The sequence below is a fragment of the Lepidochelys kempii genome, chromosome 13, assembly GCF_965140285.1.
Source record: "Lepidochelys kempii isolate rLepKem1 chromosome 13, rLepKem1.hap1, whole genome shotgun sequence".
Taxonomy (NCBI): domain Eukaryota; kingdom Metazoa; phylum Chordata; order Testudines; family Cheloniidae; genus Lepidochelys; species Lepidochelys kempii.
The window spans coordinates 18,769,864-18,795,230 of record NC_136392.1 but is presented as its reverse complement, the minus strand read 5'-3'; the positions used below and the strand labels follow the sequence as shown (position 1 = coordinate 18,795,230).

The 25,367-nt window shown below is 40.7% G+C and overlaps 1 protein-coding gene across 8 annotated transcripts in view; it reads right to left on the bottom strand.

Annotated features, from left to right (window-relative positions):
• The window catches only part of ZMYND8 (zinc finger MYND-type containing 8), a 120,316-nt gene that overhangs the window by 85,004 nt on the left and 9,945 nt on the right, over nucleotides 1–25,367 (bottom strand). The window contains exons 1-2 of one of the 8 annotated variants that reach the window (XM_073309530.2): nucleotides 8,230–8,311; nucleotides 7,826–8,048 (exon numbers count right to left, since the gene is read on the bottom strand). The exons of 2 other annotated variants lie outside the window; for them this stretch is intronic. Coding sequence is in view for 1 of the 6 variants with exons in the window: in XM_073309528.2 (XP_073165629.1) it covers nucleotides 8,230–8,243 (14 nt within the window). In the remaining 5 variants the exon portion in view is untranslated. Of the gene's footprint in view, nucleotides 1–1,131; nucleotides 1,175–1,253; nucleotides 2,193–2,768; nucleotides 4,223–7,131; nucleotides 7,153–7,825; nucleotides 8,049–8,229; nucleotides 8,333–25,367 lie in introns of those variants that run through there. 5 more of the 8 variants (XM_073309528.2, XM_073309534.2, XM_073309531.2 and 2 more) reach the window with 5 other exon arrangements.

The following is a 25,367-nucleotide window of genomic DNA, read 5'->3' as shown; positions in this document are numbered from 1 at the left end:
TTGGGGCAGGGACTGGCTTTTTGTTTTGTTTGTACAACCCTTAGCACAATAGTGTTCTTGTCCAAGACTAGGGATCCTAGGTGCCATGATAATATAAATAATAATAAAGAATATAGAGGAACTGTGTATGAGTCAACTAGAAAAACAGATGTTGGAAGTCAATATAAAGATATATGAGCAAAGGCTTATTATATATGTCCCTGACTGTCCCTGTCAGAATTGAGATGTATTGGCATATGTGGACCAATGACTGCAACAGCAAGGGTACTGTTGGTCAGTACTGGCATGTATAGAAGTTCCAATAGGTGAGATCTGCTCAGCTCTCATCTAAACATGGCTGTCTCTAGCTAATGCTATCAAGTTTTTTACATTCATGAAAACTGAAAGGTCACTAACTTCACATAAGCTCTTTGTACCCTTTTAAAAAGGTGAAAGGCCATGTCTACGCTACAAGTTTTGCCTACAAAATGCTGTCGCTCAGGGGTGTGAAAAAACCATCCTCCTGAGCAACATAATTTACGCCGGCATAAGTGGTACTGTGCACAGTGCTTCTCCTGCCAACATAGCTACTGCTGCTTGTTGGGGGTGGATTAATTATGTCGACGGGAGAGCTCTCTCCTGTCGGCATAGAGTGGCTACACGAGAGATCTTACAGTGGCGCAGATGCATTGGTATAGTTGTGCCACTGTAAGCTCTCCAGTGTAGACACAGCCTGAAAGTTTTCATGCATCAATAAAACCAAGAAAAATATTCTTCCTAAATGTTTCCAAGTAGAACAAAATATCTTGACTTGACATGTCTCTTTTGTGTACTATAAAGGTGATGTCTGATGACAGTTTCTCTCTTAAGATCTGAAGATCAATAGAACATTCTGAATGCTGAAATGAATTCACTACTTGATAGAATCGTTTTGCATTTTTGTTAGATATATTTATACTTCTATTTTACTCTAACTGAAAACAAACTTTAACAGATACCTGCTGCATCATACATGGACTGGTGGCAGAAATGAAATTATGTATGGTCGAGCCCTAGAGAATAGAATGTATTTTTTTCCCCACAATGTACACTAACAATTCATCCCTCTCAATAAGAAGCACCCAAAATACTAAAATTTAAATAAAAACTCACAAGATCCTGAGCAATGAAGAAAACACTGACTTGCTGCTGAACAAAATTCAAAGTATGAGGAAAACAGAAACGAAATATAAATGTATTAAAAGACATTTAAAGATTCACAATAATGAAATTACTTCAGAGATGTCTTGCATTATTTGGCTTGTTGCAGGACATTACAGCTCACATAGACAATCACTCTGCTGGCTGGGGTGTATGTGAATATTTACAGCTAGTTTAGGGTAACTTTTCCCAGGATTTATGCATCTTTTAAGCTTTTTCTCTTCCACTGCAACAAGCAATATTCTGAACGTGCTTTAAGCATCATAACCTTCCAATCTCAGTAATCTCACCATCAGCTTTTCCTCAGAAAAGGATTTCAAGTGCAATAATTCAATGACTGCAAGCTCCTAGTGACAAGTATCCTACTGTTTCCCATAGCAAAAAAGGGAGGAAAAGAAAAATCTTTGCATCAGTATAAATGCAAACAAAGAGCAAGTTCTGAAGGAACACACAGTAACTAGGAGATGAGACTAGACCATCATATAGACACATCACATTTTGAAAAGACCTCATTTCTACAGTACTGATTGCTTTTGTTATTTCATTTTTGTTCCAATCAGATGCATTACTATTATGTATAACTAAGAATATGATAGTTTGGGGTTTCGTATCAGAAATGATAGTGGCATATACTCCATTAAGTAGATAGCTGAGTACAATATTTATCTTAGTCATTCTGCAACTAATTCTTATTTCCTTGACAAAACAAACAGAACATATTATAAAAAACTAGTAACTGAAATATACGCTTAGTCAATTAACAATAAAATTGGCAAAAACATGTATTACTCATTTAAGACCTGCCATACCTGTATTGACAGGGTTGCTATAAAAATGAAATTCAGTCACCAAAAATGTTAAAAGAAAACCAAACTCATTTCACACAAACTATTTTTAAACGTGTGATTACGGGGGGGTTTGGGGCTCAGGTTCTCTTTCTTGGGGAGAAGCTGGAGGAGAGGAGGAAAAAAGGGAAGGTTACAAATACAACTTATTTCTACCTAACAGAAAAATGCATTATTAAGTTAACTGAATAATGCTTTCCTTTATTAATATATAAGAGTTATTCACTTATGCAATTCAAATTGTTAATTTCATACAATTAAAAAAACTGTTCTACAAAGGAAGATCTTCCTTTTATTAGTAATATTTATCTCAAAATGTACATATGTAAAAATATCTACATCTGGGCTTAACCTATGGTAACTACAGAGAATAATTAAAAAGTTGCAGATGAACTACTGCACCTTGACATTTAACCAAGAAAATCTGATGGATATGGAAAACCACCTAGAACAGCCCATGCCAACATGCACAATATTCTCAGTATAGGTATGGGAATTATTTTAAGCCCAAGAACCATACATTTATGGAAGTCTTTTTTCCCCTTTAATTAAAACAAATACTGCTTTAAGACCAGAAGGACTAAAATTAAATTTTATCCTAAAGATAATTCCTGTTTCCTCTAGATCACACTTGTTTGTAGCAAATATAAATCATGATTTCAAAAAAACTGCATTCAATAAAAATTGGAAAAAAATATTAGCATGCCATTGCTGAATAAATAGCAGCTTTGTATAAGCACTCACCTATAACAGTCTCTTACTCATCGGTAGCTATGCTATTTATGCAGGATTCTTAAAATGGCGTCTGGCAGCACTGCACTGCCTCATTCCTGTACTGTAGCTAAAATGGTAGCAGTTTATTCAATAACTATATCTCTTGTTTAAACAGCAGTGCTATTTTCGAAGCAATCATCTAAATATCAGAAATGGTAAAGGATGACAAAGGGACACCTGACATCCAAATGTTTAACTAGCAATGCACAAGATTGGGAGTTTTGTGAAGTCACAGGTTACTAAGGAAATTGTTCAATTTCAGATTCAGTCTTCAGTGTGAATCTCACAGATTTGATGTTTTATTATGCTGAGTCCCCTGCAAAATGCCCACCTTGTATTAAGTAATTGAAATAATGTAAATAGTGCTTGTTCAACTGTATAGATAGGGCAACAATTAGGCTAGGTACCTATGCCAAAATGCAATACCCGATTTTTATTTTATTTCACACATTTAGGATATTCTAAAAAAATCTGTCCTATACAATATGCATTTAAAATAGCTTAGCACAAAGGAGAAAAAAAACAAGTAAAAAAGATGTGGTATCATTCAAATCTCTCTCAAAATGGGAGATAAACAGCTGAGGCCCAATCAATATAAATAGGATATTTATAGGCTTAGACCTCCAAAACATACAGGCACAGTTTGGTAATGTTTGTAAATAAAGATCAGTGCTATCTATATTAATGCTGCTAGTATAATGCTTATCACACACTTTTAATCTCACTGTGAGACACACAGATACTATGACAATTGGCAATAGTTATAAGACTGACAACTTCAGTCTGTGGCAAAGTATATGAAACTCAGCTCTATGCACTACACTTCCAAATTGGATATGAAAGTGGACACATGATTTCTATTAACAATAGAAATATTTTCTAAATCCAGTTTGAGAGGTCAGGCTAATGGCTTCGTGCAGTGGTGCACAAACTTTTCTTATCACAGCCCCCTTACCAGTAATTGACTCTGTCTGCATCCCACCTCCATTACTGCACAGCCAAGGTGTCCTTGGCAAAGAAGCTTGGGCTGAAGGAGGAGCGGGGGGCAGAACTGGGGATAAGGGTGGAATTGGGGCTAGAGGCGGAGCTGGCCTTGGGGTTGAGGGAATCAGGGCAGATCTGGGGGAAGAGTGGAGTTCCAGTTAGGGCCGGAGCTGGTCTGGGGGCAGAGCAGGGCTGGGTGGCGCTCCCTCCCTGCCCTCCGCAGGGGACTGGCCAAGGCCCCACGCCCCCCATAAAACATTCCTTCACATCCCCCTGGGGGGCATGCCTAATGGATCACTGGAGATCACTGTTTGGGGATCACTGGCCTAATGGATAATACTATGCACTGCTACATGAGTGCCCATGTTTGGGTGCAACTTCAGAAACCTCAAGGTGCCATCTGGGGCTCCAAAGTGATACAAAGCGTTCCATGTGGAAAAAGAAACAGGATGCAGTCTTTACTGAGACTTATCACCTCCTTGTTGATGATTCTGGATGGCACCAGTCTTAAGGTGCCTTGCTCTATCACGTCCCACCTGTTGGACGAACATGGCTACTAAAGCCTGATCTAAACTACAGGGTTAGATCAATGTAAGCTGCCATGTGTCGACCTAACTGTGGAAGTGTCTTCACTTACATTTGGCTCCTGCTGATGTAAGTGTATCTCTACCCCCATTTAATAACACCACCTCCCTGAGCCGTGTACAGTCATGCTCGATGTAATTAGGTTGACGCAGTGTCAGTGTAGAGACTGCGTTGCTTATATCAACTATTACTGGCTTTCAGGAGCCACCCAGTTGTATTGCCTCAACTGACAATACAATTGATACAAGCGCTTCTGGTGAGGATGCACATTGCTGACACAAGGAGTCAAGTGTGTACGCATACAAGCAATTTAATAAATGTGGCGGCTGTATGCCGACATAATTTTGTAGTGTAAACATGGTCCAAGGTTTAAGAAAAATGAAAGAAAGCAAGAAAGAAGTGGGATTATTCACTGGCAAGCAGCCCAGAGAGAAAAGGTAAATGAAGCCAGTGGACACTAACATGGAGGAGCTAATTTTACATACTAATTTTTGTACTGTGAAGGTGAAAGTCCCTTTAGCATATGCTTCTTCCAAGGTCAATGAAGTGAGGGGGAAGCCTATTTTTACTCAGACGCCTGAAGGAGAGAGGAAAAGAAATCAGATTTGAAGTTATTTGTACTTTGCATCATTTCCTTATGGGTATACTACATATTGTCACCAGTTTCAAAAAGTCACTAATTTTTCCCTAGCACTACTTAACTCCCAGCTAAAATAGTTTGCCTACGAAGTATGAAAGGGACATGTGGCTTTTAAAAAGCTATTGTTTTCATCCTTATTTATAATCCAGATCACTCTTCTGTTTCTCCCCATTACATTCTTTGTATAGCTAATTACAAAAGTAACTGGATGTTGCCACTAAATAATAATGGCTAATCATATTCACCCTGGACAAGTAAAATAACTCTTTAGTTGCTAAAAAATGTAAAGAGCAATTATACGATTAAATCCTAGTTACACCAGAACAATGGCCACCTTCTACAAATGGTATATACCTCAACTACATTGCTTCATGCACGTTCAGTGTAATTGTGAAATGAACAAGAATCAGCCCTGTAAAATCTTTGGCTACAAGGAATACATGCTTTTTTCCCTGTCTCCGTCACTTAAACAAAACCCCACACCCCATCTGGCCTGAACATTAGAAAAACAGCACACAGTGTTTCCTATTATGCAGTCTATAACAGTGAGTGATCGCATCATACCTTGACAAAGCACCAAAAATACATGAAATTCTTCAGCTTAGCTGAATTTGCTCTACTTAGATGGAACAAAGATGGTAGAAATTTCCAGAAGGCCTTTCTCAGTCTTGCCACTGCAATTGTCAATCTTTAACCTACACTCTGTTTCTATTGGCTCAAGGACTCCATGGAGCAGCGTGATTGGGCTGATCTGTAAAACAACACTGCTGTCTCTACCTTGCCTCAGACATCTTGCTGCAATGCAGACATTTATTTTTTGTGAACTATAAAAGAATTATATTTGAGTGATTAAAAATAGCGAACTTAGATTCACAATGCTATGTTTCATTACATGCACAAGGGCAGCTTATACAAATATACTTCACTGTCAACAATGTGTCAGGAGGTGCAGATTTGAAACAGATCCATGTTTAACAAAACCTGTGGGAGCCATTTTAATGCAAGCTTTTTGATTGCAGCTCACTTATTCCTGCTTCCTCATATTAAATATAATATTATGCAATGTTTAAGACTCCAAACCAAATTGCTAATGTGTATATACTGTTATTAGGAAAACTATGCCCAAATGCAATTTCTCGTTTTAGCAATCACAGAATAAAAACAGCATAAACTCATTATTTCTTAGGTGCATTATCACCTTTGCGTATGCTGAAAAATATATTGTCATATGTAAGTACTATAAAAACATGAAGCAACAGTACACTTCAGCAATGGTTTAGATTGTGATCTGCATTAAGCATTTTTTACCATATAATAATCTTATGGGTTTTTCCATTTTCAAGAAAAGGCAAAGAAGTAACCAGAGTTAAATGGCTATGTTACAGTATGTTATCAATCTATGGGACCCTTCTATAAAAGTTACAATGACTAGGTATAATCATTTCTAGATCCACATTAGATTTGTGTCCATTCTTAACACTGTATGGTCTGGACTACTATAAAACTGCAAAAATTAGATCAAAAGCACCAAATAAGATGTTTCTGATAATTACATTGCTATGAGAAAATGTGCAGTGAAAAGCAACTTAAGATATCCATACAAGTGTTACATCTCAACTATGAAACAAAGGCACGAGGTGTTCAAAATTAGTAATAAATCAAACAAAATCTGATTTTAGGTGATATTTCATGTAATCTCAAAAACACAGACTTAAGAAGAAATATCCCTTTAACTGTGTAAAGTACTGAGTAAAGTACTGCTGAGTACTAGCACTTTCATTACACTTCAAAAGCCTGAGGAACAACCAAACGGAGCTCTAGCCTCCAAACATGTTAATTAAGGATCTAGGAACAAAGCGTAAGTAAAAAAATTTTCACTGGCCACAGGTAAACAGGAAGCTTAAGCTTCAAGTTTAGCAGCATATTATCACAAAAACAGTACATTCAAAAGGGAACACAGCTTACTTGAACAAGTCATTTAAAATAGATACTGATCAAAGCTCCAATTTTTTTACATGACTAGCCACTGACAGTACTTCATCTGCTGGACTAGTGGCCCCCTGTTAAAACCAAAAATTGTTAAACTATTAAAAATGTTCAGAGAGCAGCACACTGCTTACTTACCAACTGTTCAAGCAACCATCTCATTTTTCCACAGTTAAGAAGATACAACAGGCTGGCAGATTTGGGAATTGATCAAAAGGGAAATTTTTGAAACAATTACGTAGCAATAAACCAAAATCAAAATAAAGACCCCCTCCCCCCCAAAAGAAGACTATAACCAAAAATGAACAACATGTAATACTGTTAAGAACCAGACATGATTTTATATCTCCTGGACTCCACAACACAGAACTGAGGCTGCTACAGAGTAAAACAAAAAAGCACAGATAAAAGGTACATAAATTTATTTTAACTATGCAAGAGAACGAAGCTAAGAGTCGAAAAATATTTTTTCTTTGAAGAATTAGGAATTTAAACAGATGTACTGCTGCATTTTATTGACCAAAAAACTAAATCTAAAACCTGCAGTTTGAGAAACTTCTTTTAAAGGAACAAAATGTTAACCATACATTGTCCTTCAGAAAGAGAAACACATTGTATTAACTACTCCTGTAAGAAAAAAGTTCAATATCCATTTCAAGTAAAGATAAGCTGCATAAAAAACATGATGCAACAGCACAATACCACCTAGGCCCAATATCTACAATCTGCCATTAGCACTTTTTGCTGATGTCCAGGTTTTTTAAAATCCCATATTTTCTCAGAGATAACTTAGCTTCGCTATTCCATTCACTGTTTAGAAAGGTAAACTTGCCTGTTCTGCTGTCTGCCATTATCCCTGCTTGACTCCCTGTAGGGCAGTTAAATGCATCTGCTCCCTAGCTTCCATTTTCTCTTCAGCAGGCATGTGACACAACAGACAATAGTGCTGGCAAACTGCTCAGAGCCAGAAAGCTTCTTTGGAATACCAGGATCTTGATAAAGTCTAAAAACACCATCCTCCTGTGAAGAAGTAGGTATGCCAAGGTTTTGCCAGTCTGCAAAATAAAGCTATGGCTAATGGCTACTAACCATGTGACCCAAGAAAGCAAATTTAAACAGTTTCAACTTAATAAAGTGCAGTGGTGTCTGTTTTGCGCAACAAATCACAGAGAATCACACTGTTAACCCACAACTCATAGGTCTTAGAGAAAAAAAAATGTAAAAAGTAAAGCTTACCTCTGTGGATGCATTGTTAACACAGTGTTATGTCAATACTTATAAAACATGGAGGACAGGCTCTCAGTATTCAGACAGAAAGGGCTTGGCACTTCAGCTTGATGATCTGTCTTCCTAATAAAAGCTAATCCTGGATTGGCTACTTTGGTAAATCTGAATGTAAAGCTTCAGGGGATTGGCTGAAACACTTCCTGAGCGATTATCTTTGTGCAGCTCTGGCAAGCAGGAGCCATCCTGTGCATAGAGAAGACAGGCTAAGCTAGGCCTATTTCAGCAAAGAAACTTAAAAAGAGGTCCTATACATGAACCTTGGTACAAAACAGTCAGATTTTCAAACAGAGGAAAGTGATCACTAACTGCTTGCTCAAATAAAGCAGTGTGCCTCAAACTAGCAATGCTGACTGCACTCAGATATTTTAAACCTGCAGAAGCGAAGGTTCATCCAGGTCACAAAAGCTATTCTTTCTAAGAGAAAAGCTAAATTCACTTTGCTGCCGTTCTGAAGTGTTGCCCACCTAGTGAAAGCCATGATTAGAAAAGGGAGGAGCGCATCTAGAAACAGAACATGCATGGGAGGGAACAAAATTAAACAAATACTGAAGGATCAGGAGGAATCATTTATTACATTTTAAAAACCCAAACCCCCACCCACTAGTCAGATACACAGAGCACAATTCCATTAAATACTTAGTGTAAACAGTATAGTTAATGTTTGATTTCTACAAAAATTATTGTATAATGTATTTCAGATTATAGAGTAGGGAGCTCATTACACACACATCTACCTTTCTCCTAATTTAAAAACAAAATGCTGCAGAAAATAATACAAATTGTCAATATCACACCAGATACTATGTTCTCCAATTCCCCCTCCCCCACCCCTCAGGCCTTCCAAATCTGTCAGTTAAACAAAAATCTGACTTCCGTATTAGTCGGCTGCAGCTGCCGCTTCCTGTCTATTAACCCTGTCAGATTCAGTACTTTTTAAGATGTAGGTCTGAAGAAGATATGGGTTTCAGCATGTGGAAAAATACCAGTCTGCTTTCAGATGGAAGCATGAACATCAGCACAACTCTCTAGATTTTACAACTTTTTACTTTGGTTTTTACCCTAGATTAAGACTTTGCAGAATGAAGGAATTTGAAAAAAATAGAATATGATTTGAGTTAAAATGCAATCCATTTAAACAATCAGTTTGATTTAGAGCCATTTCTCAATCACTTTACTAAAATAAAATGAGCGTTCATCCTCTTCCAAATATCCTGTGATTCAATTCTCTTTCTTACTGCAGAATGTAGAGGAGTAGCAGATTTCTCACTATGCCAAGAGAGGGAAAGGCACAATCAGATGGAGATGTTAAGGGCCAAACTTTCACAAAGGCCTCGGCCTAGTCTTTACATTTGTACTCAAAATATTGCACCTGAAAAACTGGGAAGCAAAAAAATTGTATAGGCACCTGCAAATTACAGTGCTCATGGACGTTATAGACAAAAAGAGACTGATTATGAAAATGTGACCTTTTATTAAACAAACTTTTTTTGCATAAACAAAGAGGGAGGAGGGAAGGGAAGGGACGGGACAGATTTAAGATTTAAACATTAAATAGAAAATGAACTAAAATAACCAAAGCAAAGCTAAACATTCTTACAATACTGAATTGGGATTTGATGCAGAACACAGGATTGTACAAAAGCAGGCAGTAAAAAGCCTCTCCCTGAAATTAGGAGGAAGTCTAGTTGCCAGTGAAGCCTGCACAAGACTTCCTACTTTGCCCTTAAGAGTTATTGATTCCTAAAACAACCTCTACAAATAAAGCTAATAAACCCCACCACACCACCTGAAAGGACAGAATCAGTTTACCACACGGAGTATAAATGCTTTTCCATTGTGAATCTGCTGACTCACATATGTGCAATTCAATACAAAAAATAATCCTAGGCTGTAGTGTTGCATGCTGAATTAAAGTAGTTTCTGAGACAACAAGCACCTTTTAAGAGGAAATCCCAACCCACCATGTCACAAAACAGCGTATATTTTTCAGTGCACTTGCATTTTAGGCTGTACCAGCAGACTGAAAGCCCCAAGTGCAATGCTCACTTATTTCCTAACCAATTATGGAGTCTCTGCTGGAAGCGTTTTCCCTTTTAACCCTGGCAATATTTTTCAGGGCAGAGATCAGGAAGGCTCACGGATTACATGGGCAGTTTAGTTCTGTTTTAGGAATGTAGCAGAAACAGAATGCCTCTATTAAGGGAAACGTACAGCCCACTACAGCAGCAACAAAACATTGGAAATGCATGACATTCAAGTGAGCATTTGCAGCAGTATTCTATTAATAGCTCAAGCCCTTCAAAGCAGGTTTCTTTCTCACTGTGTGCCTAAAACACTGTGCAGCAAAGGATTATTTCCTCTGATGCATAAATATGCAGGTGTTGGTTTTTTCCATGCAGTAGCTATAAGAGAAAGGGAATTATCAACTACTAAAATGTATTCTCATTAGACAGACAACAATCTGTGTGGCTCTGATATCATTCACATTACAAACAAAAAACTTAACTCCCTATGAAGTGCAATGAACGAATAAAACTGACCATAGTATTTGTCAATGCTCTCTGCTAAGCAAGACGTGGCTCTGTGAAAGCAATGGTGCTGATGGTGGCTGGGCCTGGGCACATCGCCAAGATGACACACTCGTCCTTAGGGAGAAGATCGGCCACACAGGAGACAGTAACTTATTGGCTGATGCACAGAGTGGCAACAGCAACAGCCTTAGAGGAGGCCTAAAGTTCTACCCTTTTTATTCAAGGCCTGACTAGAAAGACTGGTCTATTTGTCTTTGGTCATAAGCCAGTAAAACAAGAACAAAACCCAGAAAGGGTGTACTGCTCAGAATTGGGGTTTGTCCATTATTTTAAAAATATGAAATCAGGAAGGAGAATGCTTCTCTGTTTTTTTGGCCCTGTTAGACACATTTTACTACAGTAGATGGAAGCTCAAATTAAGGAGTTACAGGAATCAGGGGTGCAATCAGTAAATGATGTCTGTTATCCTGTAACAAAAGACAATTCCTACTGCTGCTTGACCAATTCTCTTTCATGGGAGTTGTGAATGTTTTGGGTGGGGAAGAGCAAAGAAAAAAAAGAAGAGGGGAAGAAATCAAAGAGCTTTGTTAAGGTGAGAGAGAGAGAGAGCGGTTGCAGAGATAAAATTAGCTAGTACAAAGGTGCACAACGTTATTACACAGGAGGGCCTCAGAAACCTAAGCACATCCTTGTGTGGGCTAAACAGATTCTACGTTTTTAAATAAGATTTAAAGTCACCCTGTATTGATTTATATTTTAAGTTCCGCTTGTTTTGTATCAGAGTAACAGCCGTGTTAGTCTGTATTCGCAAAAAGAAAAGGAGTACTTGTGGCACCTTAGAGACTAACCAATTTATTTGAGCATAAGCTTTCGTGAAGTGAGCTGTAGCTCACGAAAGCTTATGCTCAAATAAATTGGTTAGTCTCTAAGGTGCCACAAGTACTCCTTTTCTTCTTGTTTCGTATGTATTTAGAAAGGTTGTTTCTATGTATAGTATTGTTTATTTAAAAACAAAGAAATCAGTGCATAAAACGTGTATAAGAATTAAAGAACACAGGGGGAAAAACAGGAAAACACACATAACCTTCTCCCTAATCACAAATAAAGAGTTTATTTTCTGAGTTAAAAGTCTGAGGTTGTTTCTCAGAAACCAGTTTGCTGAAGTTTGTCTCAAAGCGAGAGACACATGACAACAAAATGATAATGAATCAGCCATTAGTATAGTGTGTTGAAGCAGGCCGTGGGCCTTATGAAATTCACTGATGGGCCGTGTACAACCCGCAAGCCATATGTTGGGCCTCCAGACAGCAAATGTGAAAAATCGGGACAGGGGTGGGGGGTAATAGGCACCTATATAAGACAAAGCACCAAATATGGGGACTGTCCCCATAAAATTAGGACATCTGGTCACCCTAGGCACCCCTGAGCTAGCATTTGGGCAGTACAATGCTTTGAAGAGGTAAGATATTACGAGACAATGGGGAAGTGGGTAGGGGTGGGGGGAAAGGATGAGAGCAGGAAGAGAAAGAAAAACAAGTGAAAGAGATATATCGGAAGGACAGAACAGGTCAGGTGGGGGGGGGGGGAGAGTGGCACGATATGTGAAAGAAAATGTAGGATCAAATGAAATAAAAAATCTTTAATGAATCCACATGTTCCATAGAATCTCTATGGATAGTAATTCCATGCTCTAATAAGAATATAACAGTAGGGATCTGTTATCGACCACCTGATCAGGACAGTGATAGTGACGATGAAATGCTAAGGGAGATTAGAGAGGCTATCAAAATAAAAAACTCAATAATAGTGGGAGATTTCAATTATCCCCATACTGACTGGGTACATTTCACCTCAGGATGAAATGCAGAGACAAAATTTCTCGATACTTTAAATGACTGCTTCTTGGAGCAGCTGGTACAGGAACCCACAAGGGAAGAGGCAATTCTTGATCTAGTCCTGAGTGCAGCGCAGGATCTGGTCCAAGAAAGAAACTATAACAGGACCGCTTGGAAATAGTGACCATAATATAATAACATTTAACATTCCTGTAGTGGGAAGAACACCTCAACAGCCCAACACTGTGGCATTTAATTTCAGAAAGGGGAACTATGCAAAAATGAGGAGGTTAGTTAAACAGAAATTAAAAAGGTACAGTGACTAGAGTGAAATCCCTGCAAGCTGCATGGACACTTTTCAAAGACACCATAACAGAGGCTCAACTTAAATGTATACCCCAAATTAAAAAACACAGTAAAAGAACTAAAAAAGAGCCACCGTGGCTTAACAACCATGTAAAAGAAGCAGTGAGAGATAAAAAGGCATCTTTTAAAAAGTGGAAGTCACATCCTAGTGAGGTAAATAGAAAGGAGCATAAACACTGCCAAATTAAATGTAAAAATGTAATAAGAAAAGCCAAAAAGGAGTTTGAAGAACAGCTAGCCAAAAACTCAAAAGGTAATAACAAAATGTTTTTTAAGTACATCAGAAGCAGGAAGCCTGCTAAACAACCAGTGGGGACCCTGGACGATCGAGATACAAAAAGAGCACTTAAAGATGATAAAGTCATTGCGGAGAAACTAAATGAATTCTTTGCTTCAGTCTTCACGGCTGAAGATGTTAGGGAGATTCCTAAACCTGAGCCGTCTTTTGTAGGTGACAAATCTGAGGAACTGTCACAGATTGAAGTGTCGCTAGAGGAGGTTTTGGAATTAACTGAGAAACTTAACAGTAACAAGTCACCGGGACCAGGTGGCATTCACCCAAGAGTTCTGAAAGAACTCAAATGTGAAATTGCAGAACTATTAACTATGATTTGTAACCTGTCCTTTAAATCCTTTACTGTACCCAATGACTGGAAGATAGTTAATGTAATGCCAATATTTAAGAAGGGCTCTAGAGGTGATCCTGGAATTATAGACCGGTAAGTCTAACGTCAGTACTGGGCAAATTAGCTGAAAACAACAGTAAAGAATAAAATTGTCAGACACATAGAAAAACATAAATTGTTGCGCAAAAGTCAACATGGTTTCTGTAAAGGGAGATCGTGTCTTACTAATCTATTAGAGTTCTTTGAGGGGGTCAACAAACACGTGCACAAGGGGGATGCAGTGGACATAGTGTACTTAGATTTCCAGAAAGCCTCACCAAAGGCTCTTACATAAATTAAGTTGTCATGGGATAAGAGGGAAGATCCTTTCATGGATTGACAACTGGTTAAAATACAGGGAACAAAGGGTAGGAATAAATGGTAAATTTTCAGAATGGAGAGGGGTAACCAGTGGTATTCCCCAAGGATCAGTCGTAGGACCGATCCTATTCAACTTATTCATAAATGATTGGGAGAAAGGATTAAACAGTGAGGTGGCAGATGATACTAAACTGTTCAAGATAGTTAAGACGAAAGCAGATTGTGAAGAACTTCAAAAAGATCTCAGAAAACTAAGTGATTGGGCAACAAAATGGCAAATGAAATTTAATGTGGATAAATGTAAAGTAATGTACATTGGAAAAAATAACCCCAACCACACCTACAATATGATGGGGGCTAATTTAGCTACAACTAATCAGGAGAAAGATCTTGGAGCCATCGTGGACAGTTCTCTGAAGACGTCCACACAGTGTGCAGCGGCAGTCAAAAAAGCAAATGGGATGTTAGGAATCATTAAAAAGGGGATAGAGAATAAGACGGAGAATATCTTATTGCTCTTATATAAATCCATGGTATGCCCACATCTTGAATACTGCATACAGATGTGGTCCCTTCATCTCAAAAAAGATACACTGGCATTAGAAAAGGTTCAGAAAAGGACAACTAAAATGACTAGGGGTTTGGAATGGGTCCCATATGAGGAGAGATTAAAGAGGCTAGGACTTTTCAGCTTGGAAAAGAGGAGACTAAGGGGGGATATGATAGAGGTATATAAAATCATGAGTGGTGTGGAGAAAGTGAATAAGGAAAAGTTATTTACTTGTTCCCATAATATAAGAACTAGGGGTCACCAAATGAAATTAATGGGTAGCAGGTTTAAAACAAATAAAATGAAGTTCTTCACTCAGCGCACAGTCAACCTGTGGAACTCCTTGCCTGAGGAGGTTATGAAGACTAGGACAAAAACAGGGTTTAAAAGAGAACTGGATAAATTCATGGAGGTTAAGTCCATTAACGGCTATTAGCCAGGATGGGTAAGGAATGGTGTCTCTAGCCTATTTGTCAGAGGGTGGAGATGGATGGCAGGAGAGAGATCACTAGATCATTACCTGTTAGGTTCACTCCCTCTGGGGCACCTTGCATTGGCCATTGTCAGTAGACAGGATACTGGGCTGGACGGACCTTTGGTCTGACCCAGTATGGCCATTCATATGTAGATGGAAGGGAGAAGAGGAGATGCGGGAAAAGGAGAAAAATAAGAAAGGCAGAGTTCATCCTGCACAAACTTCACCCCCACCTGCCAGAAGCAAGAAGCTATCCCCCCCCCCACCCCGACAGCTCTAGTCAGGATACGCCATCCATCAAGAGTGCCAAAACTGCGCCCCACCATTCACTACAGGTAGGAGGCACCATTTCTTAAGACAGGGGTGGGCAAACTATGGTCCGCGGGCTGGATCCAGCCCATTACGGCTTTGAGGGAGGTACCAGCAGGCAAGGGCAGCGCGTGGAGCCCTCTGGGGCCAGAGGAATGTGGTACCAGCCAGTTCCAGGAGTGGCACAGGCCAGGGCAGGCAGGCAGGGAGCCTGCCCTGGCCTCAGCGCATGCCGCTGCCACCCCAGAGCCACTCCAGGTAAGCGGCGCCGGGCTGGAGCCTGCACCCCAAACCTCTGCTGCACCCCAACCCCCTGCACTGAGCCCCTTGCTGCACCCCGCCCTCCTCCTGCACCCCAACCCCTTGCCCTGAGCTTCCTGCCGCAGCCCAACCCCCTGCCCTGAGCCCCCTCCCACACTCCACACCCCCTCCTGCACCCCAACTCCCTGCCCTGAGCCCCCTCATACATCCTGAACCCCTCCTCCGCCCCAACCACTTGCCCCGAGCCCCTTCCTGCCCACTGCACCCCCTCTCACACCCCAACCCCTTGCCCCAGCCCTACATTCATGGCCCTGCATGCAATTTCCCCACCCAGACGTAGCCCTCAGGCCATTAAGTTTGCCCACCCCGTCCTAAGAGGACCATTGGAGGCACCTACCAAAGACAGGGAGTGCCATCCTCCAGAGACCTCCAGAAACTCTGCCCACTGCTCACTATGGGCAAGAGGAGTGTTTCCTGGATAGCCCCAAACACCACACCTTCTGTCTAACACTGGCAGAGGTCTCATTCAAGCAGAGAAAACTGCAGCAGCCCGAGACAGGTCTCCAATCTCCCAACATACAATGAGAAATACAATTGGAAATAAAAGTAAAAGAGAGCCAATAGGGAAGAGGTGTTTGAAGGGGGGAGGGGGAGAATATACACTCCATAAGGAAATAAGTGGGTTGTTCACAGCCTCAGAAGAGAAGCCTAATGGATTAAAAACCCACAAGGAAAGGAGAGACAGTCCAGCGGGTGACAGACAGGTCACAGTCCTGCGTGTGTGCATGTGTGTGTGTGAGAGAGAGAGACAAACACACACAATGGAAGAGGAGTCACATTCCTGATGGAAAAGCAGAAAGGGGAGAGGGAGGAAATTACATTTCTCTAGCATTAAAAGGCTTGTAGACTGACTTGGGGTTTCTAAGTCTCTGAGCAAGAGGCCTGTCTTCTGAACATGGAATTCTAAACACTAATTCAGTGTCTTCCCTTGACAGAGATTGTTCCCCTTCCCCATTTTATTCTGAACAAGCCGCAGTGCCAGTAACTGCCTATAGATCATGGCTAGAGCTAGAGATTTGCAATCTAAGCAGCAGTTTCCAAATTGTCCCCACCCTGGAGCTCCTGTTTTAAACATCTCACTAAATGGGTCTAGAGGTGACTCTAGAGCTCCTGCATTTCTAGAATTACTGCCAGAGGCTCAGCTATTTGACCTGCTGGAGGAGCTGGTACTTTTGTCAGAGGCCCACAAAGAGAGTCTGCCTAGGCCACGTGACTGAGATGAGCTGATTTGCCACCAAGCTAGAGAGATGTACATTCTGTAGTGGCCAGATGTACATTCACTTGTCTATCTGGACAATATTTTTGTAACACTTCTGGTTTGGTTTGTTTGTTATGGCTCATACTGATTCTTCCTTGTCTCACTGTAGATTAAGTATGCAGACTGGAGAGGCTGATTTTATTTATTTATTTGTAATAGGTGTTAAAAGTATTTGCCATGTTATTAAAGCAGGGCATAAGAGAATAATAGTTCTCAGCAGAAATTTTCATATGTTGAAATAATATGCATGTCCTCCTCTTAAAGAATGTCTCTGTTCATGCTCAGTCATTTGCCAAAGACATACTTAAATCTCCAAAGCATGCTAGATTCCTAGCTGCAGTGGTGTTTTAAAGAAGGTGCTGCAGCAGCCAGTGTAAAGGATTCTGAGGCCCCGTGGAGGACTTGTCCTGTACGTAATAGGATATTTTGTGCAGAAACAGGAATATCCAAGTTGGGGAGAAACTCCCCAGGCAGAAAAGAGTGGTTTGGGACTGACTGAGTGTGAGTGAACACTCTGGCTCCAATGCTATTATACCAGCGCATCATTAGTCTATGTGTGAGGGCACATCTGATTTTATTTTCCATTAGCCCATGTAGGTGTTAGAATACTGGGTGGGTCCTTCCAAGAAAAGCTGACATCTCTCTTGACAATGTTTTACAATTAATTATTTTATATGCTGGTGATTAAGGCTCCAGTTTATCCACAGATCTTGGTTCCAAGATTTCTATGTTAAAAAAACAAGCAAACAAACGAACAAACACCTCAACCATGTCTTTGGACATTTGGGGATTTTTTTGCATGAGAACCTTTCTAAATGTCCTGTCCTTTCCTTTCCTTTCCAGTTCTACTGCTAAACCACGTTCTGTGTTGGCTAAACCTTGTCTTGACTTCTGTAACCACCTCCTTTCTGGACTTCCCGCTCCAAGTCTATCCAAAATACAGTACTGCAATAACATTCAAAAATCATGAATCAGGGTCACCAACAATCATGAGATTGGCTTTTGTTTTTAAATTTATAAATTAAATAAGATACATTTTGGATTATTTTCATCTACCTTGTAATTTTTGATCCTTCAGGCTACATGTTTTCAAGCATTTCTCTGGAACCATGAGAAGCCATAAACTTACTTTTTCTTTTTTTAAATAAAAGTGGAGATTCTCATGTATTCAAAAGACTGCAGGAGCCGGCGTCTTTAAGAAGCACACTAAAATATCATAAGCAATGTAATAAAAAATTACAAGGATTGGTAATGGAAAATATCTGCTGCTACCATAATCTTCCCTCTTCCAATCTCTGACTTCATCACCACTCACCTCTACAAATCATGACCAGCTCATCCCCAGTTTTAATCTCGTCACCAACTCCTTGTTTTGCATGGTAAATGTAGCTATGGTGTGACTTTCAAGGCTTTTCACACCTGCAGTTCCTCCTCTTCATTCTATATTATTCCCAATCCTCTCTCCTAATTACTTTCCTTGTCTCCTTCTCCCACTCTGGGCTGTACAACTTTCCTCTTGCCACCACTACACTTGGAACAGCCTCTTATGCCCTGTGTGCCAATCATTCTACCTCTCCTCCATCAAATATATCATAAAACCACTTTCACAAAGTTTCCGATATCTCCATCAATGTTTCCATGCTTTCCGGCCTTTGTAATGTATTGCACATGCCTAACCGACACTAAAATCCTTGGGGCTGGGACCTTGTCTTTTTCATGTTTGTGGATGGACTGAAGAAGATAATGAGTTTGCAATATAAAACTGAGAACAAGCACCACTTGTTCTACTTGTGGCCTTTCCCTGATACAGGAGACCTGGCTTCACAACAGAAGTAGAAGGCTGGCCTGCCATTAGCATGCATTTCATTCTCATTAACTAGCATGTACACACACAATTATATTCATTTCAGTACCTATGGAGTTTCTTTTTGCAGAAGATGGTGATATACTCTTTTCTTGCACTGTCTGATACGTACTCAATGTTTGTTAAACTTTCTTACTACTAATTGGTACCTGGTGACTATGATGAAATGCTTTCCTGAGCTCAACCCAGGGCTAGTCTACACTGGCAATGTTAAAGTGTTGCTGTGGCTTGTTTAGTGGCTGAGTGCTGGGAGAGAGCTCTCTCACTGCTCTGAAAAAAAAAAACAACCCACCTCCACGAGGAGAGTAACTCCCAGCGCCGGGACCAAGGGATGCAACTCCCAGCGCTGGTGCACTGTCTACACTGGCGCTTTACAGCACTGAAACTTGCTGTGCTTAGGGGGGTGTTTCTTCACACCCCTGAGCAAGAAAGTTGCAGCGTTGTAAAGTGGCAGTGTAGACAAGGCCCCAGTGAAAAAAGTCAGAGCTGGGCTTGCTGTGAAGGTGTTTATGTCCTTATCAAGGCCATTGTTCTAAAACGGTGGAGGCACAAAAGTAGGGAGAAGAGAACAGGGGGTGAACTGAGTTGTATCAACAGTGCTATCTGTTAATAAGGTAACAAGAGCAGTAGCTCAGAATGATTACCTTCATTAGTTAGACTACATAAGTAGCAATCTTGAATTGTGCGATTAGTATTCAAGCTCTTTTATTCAATGCATTTGACTTTGTTCTTATAACTGCAATATGCTTACATAATTCTACAAGTCACATAGGGTGGGGAAGGGCCAGAGACTCTATTGGGTCCATAGGAGTAGTTGCATTGTATACAACATTGTAACTGTACAAAGAGCTGCAAAGCAAAAATTAAAACTGAATTCAGCAGATTTCTGTACGAAGTCCCATATATCAGGCTTTGTGGGACATTCAGACGCATGTGTGAGTTTACCTGTGGTGTTGATTTTTGGTTTTTGTAAAGAATTGTTTTCTCCTCTGTGTAACACTCTTGATACTTCCCAGTTTCTGAAGAGATCCTAGAATGCAACATACCAACTGCTAGAAGGCTTATTGAAACCATGCTATCTGTGAGGACAGAAGATGATACATTCTGGGTTTTAGTCAGTGAATCAGGAAGTACCAAGTTTCAGAGTAGCAGCCATGTTAGTCTGTATTCGCAAAAAGGAGTACTTGTGGCACCTTAGAGACTAACAAATTTATTTGAGCATAAGCTTTCATGAGCTACAGCTCACTTCATTGGAAGTACCAAGAGGATTTCACAAGCGGGGGAAGGGAAGGGGGACTCATTTAAAACAAAACAAAAAGTCAAAACCACTTTTATGCAGCATTTGTCCACAGGCTGGTAAAGGATGAGTTTAGCACAGAAACTAGCATTTAATTCAGTTTTCACTTTTGTCATGCAAGTTATCTTTGACCTACACCTCTCCATTCCAGCTCAGCTCCTCCCCCTGCATTTTGCCCTTGTTGTGAAATTCCTCCTGTGTCTTTGTGGAATGCCCTCAGGAGAACCATAATTGGCTCTCCTGCATGGAATGCAAAAAGGTAATTAGATAACATCTAGCTCATCCTGGATATTGGATTTCTCCAAACATTGTAATCCTACATAAACATGATCCAGGCAAATACTATTATCTGAATTTCATTACTACTAAGTAATGCAAATGAATGCTACTGTGTCCACTTCCCCCTACAACTATATTATGGTAGAGACCTATTTAAAATGTAGAAAAAAAATTACACCAACAGTCAAGGACTGCCAATGTAGCTACATTAATTGTTTTGAATTTGAACATTTAAAAAAAACCTTTTAATGGCAATAGTTATCTCAGTTCCTAGAGGACAGGAAGAACATAAATCATCATAATTGCTCAGACAGAAAATCAGAGGTACTCTTCTCATGCACTCCCCAATCCTCAAATTCACACAAAACTCCGAAGTAGCTGGATACTTCTGCTAAAATGATAAACTGTGAAAAAACAATGCTGAATTTAAAATTCTCACTCTTATGTTTCAGAGTTAACGTTCCACCGAGATTAATGGGAGCTGCTTATGCTCCCTCTCCGGACTGAGTCATGGCAGCCAAGGATCACACAACTCACATGACATGCATTTGTCAGCCCTCTCATGCATCCCTGTAGCCTAGCTCAAACATCACTCATTCAAACTGGGCTGTAGGTGCATCTTCTGACCACCAGGGGGCTGCAATGGCACCAGCTAGACCGGGGTGGCCAACCTGAGCCTGAGAAGGAGCCAGAATTTACCAATGTACATTGCCAAAGAGCCACAATAATATGTCTGCAGCCCCCCATCAGCTCCCACAACCCGCTCCCAGCGCCTCTCACCTACCGGCAGCCCTGCCGATCACCACCTCCCACTCCCTCCCCACACCTCCCGATCAGCTGTTTTGTGGAGGGCAGGAGGCTCTGGGGGGGTAGGGAGGAGCAAGGCCAGTGCAGGCTGAGGGAAGGGGGTGGGAAGGGATGGAGTTGGGGCAGGACCTGTGGCAGAGTGGTTCGCTGCTCCAGGCCAATGGGAGCTGCTGGAAGTGGCGGCCAGTATGTCCCTCGGCCCGCGCCACTTCCAGCAGCTCCCATTGTCTTGGAGCAGCGAACCACAGCCACTGGGAGCCGCGATCGGCTGAACCTGTGGACTAGGCAGGTAACCAAATTGGCACAAGCAGCGGAACAAGTTTGGGAACCACTGTCCTAGACTGAAGACTCTTCAAGACAGGGATCATGTGTTCATATGCATATGTAACTCAGATCCTGACTGAGGCCTTTGGACACTGCCATGACATAAAAATTACTAGTACTGGCCATTCCTTTGTACTTTTCCTGGTTTGCCACCAGAATCCTCTAGGTTAAGTCTTCCTATATGGCCTGCTCTGCTCATCCATGATGGTTTGGCTAGGCTTCAGACTTTCCATTCCTATCATGAGGGTGGGGAGCATTTCAGCATTTGGCCCTTACAACTATTGTTTCACTCTGCTAGGGTCAGCAATGCATCAGTTCACTTTCAAAACAAAATACTTGCAACTAGAATCTTTTGGATATGTTAATGAAAGCTTAGAAGCCAATGAAAACAGAAAGAAGGGTAGCATGGAGTGCCACCACCAACAGTCTCAATCTGCTCCCTGCAATTGGTATTAACACCCTTGCGAGCAGTCTAGAGCAGGAGTCTCCAAACTACGGTCCATGGGCTGGATTCGGCCCGGGGCTTCCATTTATCTGGCCCTCCAACCAACAGGGGAGAAGCAAACAGCTGAGTAGGCACTTCGAGCAGGCAGAGGGAGGGGCCGTTGGCAGCAGCTCATGCGGGGCCGGGGGGAAAGGGGTAGCTCAGCTGAGCTGTGCAGTGGGGTGAGTGCCCCTGGGAGCCAGTGTCCCCCCAAAAGGGGAGCCAACTTAGGGAAGAGTTGCTGCTGCAGCCGAGCAGGCACGGACCCCTGCCTTAGAGTAAAAATACAAGCCAGATGCTTAATTACATCTCCAATAAATGTAGTAAAGAAGATGGAAATTAACAATTTCATAATGGTTAAATTTTAACTACAGCACTAATAGAACTAAACAGTCTCAACCAACAATGGGAACCTGGAGCTTCTCTTACCAAAGTACAGCCAAACTTTCAATCCTTTGTCATTTTCTTCAGCAGAGCAGGCACGCCTAGCAGGCACAGGGTGAAGGGAGCAGGCCCGGGGCAGAGCAGACCCAAAAAGGGGAGCCAACTTACAGTACCTGCATCGATTAACTTTTATACCTGATTTAGAATGTAACGCAACACTGACACAGTAGTGTTTTTTTTTTAACAATTTTGCATATATTTAATTTCTTTCACAGTTGCTTCGGCCCACAAAGCCCCTTCAAAAATCTAATATGGCCCTCGTCTCATAAAGTTTGGAGATGCCTTGTCTAGAGTGCAAGGATCGAATGGGTCATGAAGACTGCATTCTTGTTTAATCCACAATAGTGTTCATGTATCCTGAGGGGTAAGGAATGGAAGTTTGTAATGTAACTGTCTGTGGCATACCTGTTCTACAAATGGCAGATTTTGGCTACAGTGTGGCACATTTCTTTACTACTAAATTCACACTGAAGGTAAGCTCCAGTGTTTGTTACAATAGTATAAAGAGCTAAATAACCCCAAATGCAATTTAAAAAAACCACCATAAAACCACTAACCAGTATATAACTGCATTAAAAAAAATTACCATATTGTTTAATCTTACACCTTTACCATATTTATAAAATTTACCTTACAAAATATCTGTTTTCCAATGGTTTTTACTGGCAAAGCTTATTTTTTCAATTCTTCTTAGCAAATTCTTCATATGCCATTTCCTGTTTCCTTCTTAATTATTTAAGGAACTTAAACTAAAAAACAAAACAAACAAACAAAAAAATGCTTACCTCCCACATATTTGTTAGAGTTATTTGATTTTGGGCACAGTGAAAAGAGGATGAAATTTTACATAATTGTCCAACTAAATCTCCAGATTTCTGTCTGTTGTGCACAACTTTCATAAGTACCCGTAAATCTAGGGAAGTTATTAAAAGGCAGAGCAATATTTGCTGAATAAGCACCAGTCTCTCCCCATAAATGCTCCTCTTTAGGCCTCAGAGTGGTTTGCAAGAAGTTTGGGTCCTTAAACTACAAGCTTTTTGTAGCATGTGGACCATGTCTTCATATGTGCTTCCATGGCACCTACCAGAATGGGCCCTGATCCTGACCATTACTATAATATAAATATTAAAAAGGAATGAAAAATACAACTTCAGGTGTATCCTTAAATAGAAATAAGGACTTTTTCTGACACAGGAATTCTATTAGACAAGCACTGAAAATTGAAAAGTAAGCCTCCTCCATCCTCCCAGTTACACTATAATTTGTTACTGCTACTGTACTAATTATCAAAACATATTCTTGCCCCTGTATGTGTAGAAGGGAGCAGCAGAGCACGAGTTTAATAATTTAACATTTTGTCTGCATCTTTTCCTAACTTGAATAGAAATGCAGCACCCTCTAGTGTTCTTTTAAGAAGCAGTGCATTGATATCAATTTGAAATCAAGAAAGTTTTGCCCATCCTCATATGGGGCAATATCTATTCAAACTGAGCCTGCTGAATGTCTGTTTGACATATAGAACAGGTTTATATAAATGCGCATATAGAGAATGCTACCCAGGAGAGTTTTTGCATCAGAGTAAGAACTCTGATGTAGGAACTGAGTTACATTTGGTCTCTGTGTATATAAGGTCTTCTGCAGTTTCCACAGTATGCATCCGATGAAGTGAGCTGTAACTCACGAAAGCTTATGCTCAAATAAATTGGTTAGTCTCTAAGGTGCCACAAGTACTCCTTTTCTTTTTGCGAATACAGACTAACACGGCTGTTACTCTGAAACCTGTCGAAATGCTGTGTAAAATGTTCACAACAAAACACAAAAAGAAGGGTTACTGCCCAGTAACTGAGATTATCTGAGAGTTGCTTCTATGTATTCATACAAGGGGGCTGGCATGGACCCTTCTGGAGTCTTAAGATAAGGCTTCTGTGCAAGAGGCACCTCACGCCTCTGTATTACGTCAGGAACGATAGGAGTGAGTCAATGCCTTTGAAGACCCTGCATTTGAGCCCCATCTAAAGGTTGGTGCAAATCCTGAGGACAGAGTCTACAGCAGAGAGAACTGTGGCTTTGCTGCCAACACTAGCTGTTCTGGACCTGTCATGGAACAAGCAGAAGGCTGTGCTGTTGCCCTCCATGCTTTCTCTGCACAGCATTTAAAATCTCTTCTGGATCTCAGTCCAGACATGGCTCTGGCATCAAGGGGAGCCCTTGAGGCCTCTAAGTGCCTAATAGTGTCTGGGACACCAAATGTTTGACACCACAAGGGGGTATTCATGAAGCCCCAATGAATAGCTTTCAAGAAGGATGTACAAGCTCAAGATTCTGAGACACTGTCTGAAGAGTGCCAATGCACAGAGGCCCTCAAAGAACCACCCCCGATATCATTAAAAACTAAGACCAAGTTAATCCAAAGATTTGCTAACGTTAACTAACTTCTGAATAAGCATAGTAATTGATTTTATGGTTTTGAATCTAAGTAATGTTAAATCCATGGTTTTGATATGAAACTAGGTAAAACTCAGCTGGTCCCCAACCCCCCTGAGTTATGATTTTAGATTTATATTTTGTTAGAACTGACCAGGAGGGTGGAACTGGAGAAGTATGAACACAGTCTGACCAAAGTTGAAAGTGTGCACACAAATCCCAGTAAAGATAAAACACTTAGTTTCTTACAGATTTTGTTGCAACTGTACTATTCTAATGCAGCGAGACAGCCAGGTGAGGACAGAGTGGTTCACTTCCCAGAATGTACCACTTTTGTGTAGCCAACCAAATAGTGATCCGAACTCACATGGGAGTGTAATGACCCATCCACTCCCAGTCTTTATTCAAGCCTAACACTATTTCCCCATGTTTATTCCCCCTCCCCCACCCCGCACTGTTCCTCAGACGTTCTTGTCAACTGCTGGAAATGGCCCACCTTGATTATCACTACAAAAGGTCATCCTGTCCCCCCT